The sequence below is a fragment of the Astatotilapia calliptera genome, chromosome 20, assembly GCF_964374335.1.
Source record: "Astatotilapia calliptera chromosome 20, fAstCal68.1, whole genome shotgun sequence".
Classification (NCBI taxonomy): Eukaryota; Metazoa; Chordata; class Actinopteri; order Cichliformes; family Cichlidae; genus Astatotilapia; species Astatotilapia calliptera.
Window position 1 is genome coordinate 21,256,806 of NC_137441.1, and position 9,767 is coordinate 21,266,572.

Consider the following 9,767-nt stretch of genomic DNA (forward strand, 5'->3'; position numbering starts at 1 on the left):
TTTCTTTATACATCAACCATAAAATGGATTTATTTCACCAGAGGTCCAAACATATTTTTGTGTTGCCCCAGGATGCATAGAAGATGTCAGTGTATCTTAAGAATTCAACTTCCGCTAACACAAACCAGTGTTTACAATCTAAATGTTCTTTTGCTCGACCATTGGTTTAATAATAAAGCCATGTGTAATTGGTGTTCATATATCAAAATGCCTCTGTCTAACTGGGACAATCTTACAATCGGCGTGAAAAAAAAAAAAAAAAAAAAAAAAGAGAAGGAAGTGATAAAAGGAGTTGATTTAAAAAAAATTATTCCATCTTCATTTAAACAAATGGACAGGTGTGATTGTGGAGATGCGTAAAGAAGAGTAAGGCTACTGGTACAGGTTTGTTTGGAGAGAGAAAAATCCTTGATGTTTTGTTACATCATCACCCATTTCTCTCCAACATGAATGTGTGGAGAGAAATGGAAACTTGTACAAAGCCACGTCATCATGCGATAATAAACTGGCTTTGGTTATGTGATTCTGGTCTGTGCTGTTGAGACAGAATCAAAGTGAGAATCTGTCACGGTGTGGATCTGCCAAAGCACCGGCTACTGACAGCTGATGGGCTGAGTTAAGGTCTATAGAAAAAGAAAAGATGGGTTAATGGAAAACAAACAAATCTTTAGTGAACACCTTTATAACTAAACTGTCGTTCAGACTGCATCTTCAGGCTCCGACAGGCTCTTACATGAACTCTGTTCCAGTCTGGAAGATTTTTAGTTTCGTCCCCGTTACCGTCTTTCACAGACAGGGAGAGGGGGGAGAATTTGGGGGGACAGGGCTGTGAAGCAGAGTGTTAAGTTTCACTTTAGAAAAACAAAACTGAGAAATTAGAAGTCCATACATAAGTCTGTTTTCTCTCCACCCTCGATAGGTCAGCAGGTTTCAAAGAGCTGCTTAGCCACACCACAGGGAGAGGGAGGAGTGGAAGAGGGGGGAGGGCAGCTGGAGGAGGGGGACAGGGAGAGGGTTCATGGGGCTGATCTTCCTCTCTCATCCTCACTTTAGCCGCTGGACGATTACAGCATTGAGGAGGTTGGCTTGCTGCAGCGTCTGGCTCTCATCCATCAGCTCCTTGTTGGGAAAGGTGGTCATCAGGACGAACTCTCTGGCAGCCATGGCGGGCCGGGCCGCCACCACAAAGTGCCGCAGGTCAGACACCCTGAGAGACACAAGAACACGGCAGGACAGGAAAGAAGGGTTATATGACAGGATGAAATCTGACAATGTTAGCTTCTACTCTTTGATACAGGACTGATTTCACCTTCTTCGATTATTTAGGCTGGTAGCACTGACCAAGCTAAATGTTGTCTACAGACTCGTGTACCACAGTTTGTGTATCTGTTTCTTTCTCTCTTCTTTAAGAACATGGTTTGTATTGGTGTAAAATCACAGTGTGTTGGGTTTATGAGACAGGGATTCACTGATTTACAACCCCCCAAACCTTGTGTCCCTAATAAGACACTTGAAACAACACAATGTCTCTGCCTTAACAATCACAAGGACTGGTTGCATAACTGGGACCAAATATCTACAGATCTTGTCCTCTTCATATCCACGTCCAGCAGAAACACATGCAACTTAAATTTTTTTTTACCTGTGGGTATGGTTGAACTTTTGGACCAGCCTGCCACCATCGGCAAGTCTGATCTGAATGTTAGTGACGGGCTGGGAGGGGTCGAGGGTCACTGAGGCACTGGCTTGGGCCTCGTTGGCAGCTTGGTCCTGCTGGGAGGTGGGCGGAGCTGAAATCAACTCTGGTGTGGCGCTGGAGAGAAAAGGGCAAAAAAACCCCAAACATGACCAAAGTGAACAGAAGTTATGAATGCAAAACATACACAACGTATACTTTAAATACATGAATGTCCACATCTGAAGAATAAAGTAGCTACTGATTTGGTTTGCAGTTATTTTCCAAACATTTGTCTGAAACACTTTAGTTTGGGTTTTGCTTTTCCATTTGCTGCTTGCTGATCGATTTTACTGGGGTTGTATTCAATCAAACATTTAACTATTCAAATTACATGCTCCTGCAGTCCTGTGGACAGCAGACGATTTCATGGCCTGAGGAAAAGGTTTTTAGCTTGAGATTGTATTATTTTCAGATAATCACCGGCCTATAAACCACAACAATGTTCTGGAAACTGATAAAAGTATTAAATATCCCCATCCACAAATAAATAAAGAAAATCAAATAGTGAGAATTTCGATATATATTACAGACTTCTTCCAGGAAATAACTTTGGATGAGAAGATTTTCCAAGCTTCGACAGTCGTGGGTTATTTAATTTTGCTGTGGTGCGTTCAAGATTAATGATACAGATAAGACATCGTATCCAGAATGATTCCATACAAATGTCAGGATTGAACCATTGCTTTGGAATTGTCTTCTTTGTACTTACCGTCAACATGCATGACTTATGCAGGTTATTAGTAACCTTGGAGTTTCTATGACCCATAGAAACCAGTAATTCATCCAGATGATTCATGATAACTTGAAAAACGAGGCAGACTGGTTCACTGGCCTTTATATGAATGAAGCTTGCACTGAGCTCAGTCAGTGCTTTTTTAAAAACCATACAATAGACACAATACAGCTACAATGTTAAATCAAACGTCATCCTCACCTCCCCAGCTTCTGTCCTTCACCGTCAAAGGCTTTGAAGGCCATCCTGGGCTTGGTAAAGTCCTCATCTCTGTGGTCCTCCATGTCTAGGTTGACTTGGCCCCCTCGAGACCGCTGTCTCAGCTCAAGAGGAATCTCCCTGTGGGATGAGGATGAACGGGTGAGTGTGGAACTAACATTCATCAGGACATAAGACGAGCCGAAAAGCAAATTACTGAAATTGCAAACAAATAATAGATTTCAGCTAATCTCACCCTCTTCTGATCGCTTCAAGGAAGTTGGCATTTCCAGGATCATCGTAGCTTCTGAGTTCACCGTTATCCAGACTGAAACCGGTCTTCCACAGCTTAAGCACCACATGTACCTAACACACACACACACACACACACACACACACACACACACACACACACACACACACACACACACACACACACACACACACACACACACACACACACACACACACACACACACACACACACACACACACACACACACACACACACACAGTTTGAGACTGACAGACAGATTGGTGAGGCACTGAATGAGACGCTGTACCCACCCGTTGCTCTGAAGAGACCCGAGCTGTCCACTCACAATTCAACCTACGTTCCTAGCCTTAACTAGTCACAAAGTCACAGATACAAGCATCAGAAATTATTTTTCTTTAAAGGCTGGTTGGGTGGAGCAGAGGCGCAGCTCCTCCACAAAGAAAAGGGAGCCAGCTGAGATGGTTTGGGCCTCTGACTAGGATGCTTCCTAAAGGCCTCCTAGGTTAGGTGTATGATTTGCATTATTAATGCAGTTAAATATAGTTATTCTAACAAATCTAGTGATGATTTCTTAGAATAACGCTCTAAAATCAGCTCCTTTTATTTCGTACTGTTGGTGCTGCTGAAACATGCATTTATATACTTTCAGGCAAACTGTGCTCTGCAGAGTGCATTCAGGCTTGATACATAATTGCAGCATATTTGCCACAGAGTGCCTGTAATAGTGCAACATCCCTGCAGGATTTGTCTGGTCTTAGTGGCTAAAGAGACCTCTACTCTGCCTACATATTCTCTCAGATTTATGGGCTACTTTTAGAGCCAATATACTTTTTGAAATACTCTCAGAACAACAACTTAAGTGCATCATGCCTTTCAGCACTGGTATGCTTTGTGAGATGGCCGTGAGTGCAGTTTATATAACAAAGCAACAAAACAAACATCTCGGTGTTATGTGACTCTACTCATCAGGACACTCTTTAGGATTTGATTAATGATTAGTTGGATTCCTGGAACAGGATTGATCACCCTTCATCTGTTACTGTCTTGTTTTATTGCTATAAACGTAAGAGCCCCAGGCTTTGATTGACTGAAGTCTACCTTGGAGCAGATTCAGAAACACAGGACAGGAAACAATGCAAGGACTGAATTACCCACAAAAAGAAAGAATATAATCTACACTCACATCCTGCTGCCTGTTGGAAGCTTGCCTCTCACCAGCCACATAAGTTGACTCCTCCTCAGGGGCTGCTCCTAGCCTGTAACCTCCGCCAACAAACGCCTAGAACAAAAAGTACAATCAGAACAGAGTAACTGATTTACAGACACAAAAGAAATCTGCTAACAGGAGCAACATAGAAGAGAAGGAGCCTGTCATGGACAGCTGTTCACAGTAGCTATACTTCACCTTAGCTTTGCTGGGCTCCCCCAGTCCTCTCCCGCTGCGGTCCAAAGGCACAGCTCCGTGTTCCTTCGCCCCCTTGAATAGATCCTCTACCACTTCATTGGAGCTCTTTTTCTTAGGAGGTCCCACAATCTGTTGCCCACTGCGCTCTGATCCTCCTGCAAAAAACCTGAGAGGGTGGGAATAGAGCTAGTTAGAAGTCTTTTATAAACAGAACAACAGCCACTCTGGGGAAAGAGAGAGAATAGTGTTCTACAGGGTCGCATGTCACAGTGTGAGAGTGAGGATAATAAAGCCATAATTGCAAAATAAAGGTTGAAAAACAACAGTGTTTCTGTGCAAAAACTAAAGTCCTTGTCCTTTGTGCCCAATAAAGACTGTTTACAGTGAGTCTCTTGTCTTGCTGATGGACAACTGGCCGCAGTAATCCTTGTTCTGTGCTGCAACCTTTATAAGCTTGGCACAGCACAGGATCTGGTCGGAGTGGTCCTCCAGCTCACAGTTGGTGTCTAGAGCAAAGGTACTGACCACAAGTAAAATAATTGCAGATGGTTCTGTTCTCTTGGAGGTATGACAAATAAACTAAGTCTATTGGTGTATGGATAGCATGTGTGTTTACGTGTGATTTTTAGGAGTAAGCTTATTTGGGTAGACTAAAAAACACATTTAGTGATTTATCTTTACTTTTTCATCCACCTGAGAACACAAGGCAACTGACTGATTATTCAACAGTCTCCTGGCTTTTATTTTGAAAGTCAACTTGCTGCTAACCAGCTAGCTCTGGTCTTTCCTGTCTATCCTTTTCCTTACAAACAGGCTAGTCAGGTAACTCCTACATCTTGGACTATAAAGTGTACATGGTTTTATTTAATAATTTGTAGGAGGATCACCACAGGAAAGACAAGTTCAGAATCTTTCAGACAGATCTCAACTGTGTGTAGAAAACTGAATAAAGCCTTCATGGTGGATCTACAGGGGGAAAAAATCAATTCTGAAACCAACTGAGAAGAAGGGAGAAAAGTGCTTAGATCTAGAAACAATGAATGGACTACAGACCATTCAGCACAGTAACTGTATGAGTGAGAAAAGCAACCATATGTTAGAACTTATTCAAGGGTGTTGGACTGGCTTCATGTGACAACCTGATAGAGTGGAAAGTTGTAATCAAAGCTAAAGGTACAAACATTTAACAATCGCAAATTTAAAGCACTTTTCTCAATGTGTCTTTTCATAGTTTTAAAGTTTTGATACATAATGAAGAAAATAGGCAAAAGAAAATGGAACATCTCTACTGAGTAGTCCTTTGCAGCGTATCAGCTGTTTGGACAACAAAGAAATAAGATGAGCATACAGTTGCACTGGAGACGGGTGTCTGGGTAGCCAACTATGTGCACATTGTTCTAGTAGTCAGGCAGCAAGACAAACAATGTAACCAGACTTGAAAACTGCACAATCTACAGTGCTGCATTATATAATTCTTATGCATGTTAAAGTGTGTCGCCTGGATGGAAACAAACTTAAAAATGATAGACATGAAACGAAACTGACAACAGGTGTGCTGTGGAGGCAACAACAAGACAACAACAAAGAGGGAAAGCTTTTGCAGACCAATGCTCTCTTCTTATCCCTCCTAACTGTTTTTATTTTCTAAAGCTGGTGTCATAGTAGCATGTGACTGTACTGACAGCTCCTTAAGGTTGCACAGGTAGTCCTGTAGACTGACTTGTCAAGAAGTTCTCAAGAAATACGGCACCATTTCTACAACAGGTACTGTCTCATGCTACCATAGAAGATAATACTACTAACAAAAGGAAAACTACAGAAAACAATTAACATCAGAGGTAAAGAGAGAGCAGCTGCTGTAAAACCATTCCCTGGTCTTGTTGTTGTCTGTATACTGCACCTGTTGTGAATGTCGTTTGCACCAAAGTCAGTAAAATGGATTCACAATGGTTTACACTTCCTAACTGGATCAACTGATATCCCTGAAGTTGAACTGACTTTGATTAATACAGCAATGTGTGAATGTCCCTTCACTCATTTTGAGCTGTGTACATATTGAAATAAAGACACTCCCCCCTCTTCCAAACTATCCCAGAAGCCACTGTGCACTGAGAAACAGAACCAGAAGAAATGTTAATTATAAATGACATCATTACTGACTCTGGAATAAAATGCTGTGTTCTTTAGCTCTGTTTGCTTGGATGAAATGAAAAATGACTATGAAGGTTATCAGTACCCCCACACGGTCCCCTTAACAACTAGTCCACTGCACTGATCCAGCAGCAGAATCTGTTGACACAGCAGGAAAGCGACCAGCTCCCAGAGAATGAGGTGTTACCAAAAATAGTTTGGTGCATTCTGGAACCACGCCAGCTAGGTGTGACTTTGTACCATCCATCCACAGCTCAAACAGACAGCAACATCTGTCACACCCATTCTGAAAGGCCTCCGGCACAAAAAGGTATTCACCTCCTTTGCTCGTAATTATCTATTTGAGTATTATACTGAGACACACTGAAGCTTTTCTGTAACTCAGCCTAAGAGAGCGGTGGTCTTATTTCCACACACTCACTGAAGATAAACAGACAAGAGGGAAGCACACTTACCTTTGGCCTTCCTCTTCATCACTCTCATCCTCTGCTTCATGCATTAGATCTCTGAAGGAGGTCACTCTGGGCTGACTACTGGACGATACAATTGTATAAATACATGTACAAGTGTCCTGTACTTAAACAAAAACGTCCCTCTTATAATTGTGCCATTACATTGTGATTAAAGCACTGACAGGCTGGATGGAGACTATACCTGGGGCCTGCGGATCGGGACACCGAGGAGCCTCCCTCAGGCTGGGGAAGTGTCACTATGTCATCATCGGCTCCGTCTTCAAAGAAGCTGGCAAGTGCAAGCTGAGGATGCAAAACGAGCATGCAAATGTGACAGCACGAAGCAGACAGTAAGATAATATCTGACGAGCTCCAGATGCTACAGTACACCGCTCCGGTAACACGTCAGTCAAGAGCTCACGTCAAACATTCTCGAGGATTAAGCGATTTAGCCACAGTTTCATTGACTTATTTTGTCTTTGTACACTGACGACGCTGGTACAGTGAAGAAACTGCCCATGTCTGTGTTATCTTACAGTATCAGACCACGCAAATACTGTGGATATGCGTTTATTTCCCTAACCCCCCCCCCACACACACACACACACACACACACACGTTATTCTCCCATGGAGCAGCCCATACGACCCGGGAAGGTGGCTACTAATAATAACCATTTTATTTAGCGTTGCATGCTAACGCTAGCTAGCATGAGTCAATAGGTTTACGGCAGACCAGCTTAGACAACACTTAATGGACAATCTTCTTTATGATAACACAGCAGTAGTTACTGCACGCGTGACGCTATCAGCTGACTAACTGCACGCGTGAATTGTTGCTGATGATAAGAAGCAGTCCGGCCATTGTCAAAGGGTGACTTGCACAAATTACCGGCAAAACCCGGCTAACGTTAGCCGTCGAGCTACTGGTCTGGCACCTGCCCGGTAACCTGAGTTTCCTTCATAGGGTCTTTCATACAGTCCACCGCAGCTCCATGGAAGATCACAGAAAAGACGTACCTGCAGATTCCAGCCGGCAGACTCCAGGAAAAAACGGGCCCTCTCCTCATCCACATCAGTAACAGCGACGAACTCCCTCACTGACTCCTCTTGGTTCGCCATTTTGATTCGCTCCTTCAATAACTCGTCCGCCTCCACCTGAAGAAACTAGCAACAGATGATGGTTCCTATCCTGTTACAAACCAGACAGGAAGCAACTGTTAAACACATCAGAGTCAAAAAAGAAAAAAGTGGTTTCAAACTGTATTTTATTATTTTTTCAACGAGTATCGACAGCTCTCATAATTTTGAACACAGTGTATTTTTTTATTACAATTTTCTGCGTTGTTAACATGATTTTAACCACTTGGTGGCGACATACCCACAGGTTAAACTGAGCAGTAACTCATTAGCGTTACACTATATATATATATATATATATATATATATATATATATATATATATATATATATATATATATATATATATATGCCACAGGCAAATGGGAACCATGAAGAGGCCGCTAGAAAGGCTGCAACCACCAAGTACCTGCAGAGGGTCAGGCAAGTCCTGAGGAGTCAGCTGAATGGTAAGAACAAGATCCGGGCCATCAACACATATGCCCTGCCCGTGATCAGATACCCTGCTGGGGTAATAAGCTGGCCAAAGGAGGAGATAGAAACCACTGACATAAAGACAAGAAAGCTCCTTACCATGCATGGAGGGTTTCACCCCAAGTCCAGCACCCTGAGGCTGTACGATAAGCGGAAGGAAGGGGGCCGGGGACTGGTGAGTGTCAGCACCACAGTCCAGGATGAGACAAGGAACATCCAAGAATACATTGGGAAGATGGCCCCAACTGACCGAGTGCTCAGTGAATACCTCAGGCAGCAGAAACCCAAGAAAGAGGAGGGAGACGAGGAACCATCATGGAAGGACAGGCCCCTGCACGGTATGTACCACCGGCAGATAGAGGAGGTGGCTGATATCCAGAAATCCTACCAGTGGCTGGACAAAGCTGGACTGAAAGACAGCACAGAGGCACTAATCATGGCAGCACAAGAACAAGCTCTGAGCACAAGATCCATAGAGGCTGGGGTCTATCACACCAGGCAAGACCCCAGGTGCAGGCTGTGTAAAGATGCCCCAGAGACAATCCAGCACATAACAGCAGGGTGCAAGATGCTAGCAGGCAAGGCATACATGGAACGCCATAACCAAGTGGCCGGCATAGTGTACAGGAACATCTGTGCCGAGTATAACCTGGAAGTCCCGAGGTCAAAATGGGAGATGCCCCCAAGGGTGGTGGAGAATGACCGAGCTAAGATCCTGTGGGACTTCCAGATACAGACGGACAAAATGGTGGTGGCTAACCAACCGGACATAGTGGTGGTAGACAAACAGAAGAAGACGGCCGTAGTGATTGATGTAGCGGTTCCGAATGACAGCAATATCAGGAAGAAGGAACACGAGAAGCTGGAGAAATACCAAGGGCTCAGAGAAGAGCTCGAGAGGATGTGGAGGGTGAAGATAACGGTGGTCCCCGTGGTAATCGGAGCACTAGGTGCGGTGACTCCCAAGCTAGGCGAGTGGCTCCAGCAGATCCCGGGAACAACATCGGAAATCTCTGTCCAGAAGAGCGCAGTCCTGGGAACAGCTAAGATACTGCGCAGGACCCTCAAGCTCCCAGGCCTCTGGTATATATATATATATATATATATATATATATATATATATATATATATATATATATATATATATATATATATATATATATATATATATATATATATATATATATATATATTCAAACT

The 9,767-nt window shown here is 43.3% G+C and overlaps 1 protein-coding gene across 2 annotated transcripts; it reads right to left on the reverse strand.

Annotated features, from left to right (window-relative positions):
• nsfl1c (NSFL1 (p97) cofactor (p47)) lies at positions 1-8,133 on the reverse strand. 2 transcript variants are annotated; one of them, XM_026154536.2, is made up of 9 exons: positions 7,974-8,133; positions 7,157-7,257; positions 6,958-7,032; positions 4,352-4,517; positions 4,130-4,225; positions 2,926-3,035; positions 2,673-2,810; positions 1,643-1,813; positions 1-1,207 (listed from the first exon to the last, which is right to left on the reverse strand). In XM_026154536.2, exons 1-9 carry the CDS (start codon positions 8,073-8,075, stop codon positions 1,045-1,047), a joined length of 1,122 nt encoding a protein of 373 aa, XP_026010321.1. In that variant the 5' UTR covers positions 8,076-8,133; the 3' UTR covers positions 1-1,044. The 2 variants fall into 2 exon arrangements, with proteins under 2 accessions (XP_026010321.1, XP_026010320.1); XM_026154535.2 differs by having other exon boundaries at positions 6,958-7,035.
• Between the last annotated feature and the right edge of the window lie 1,634 nt (positions 8,134-9,767).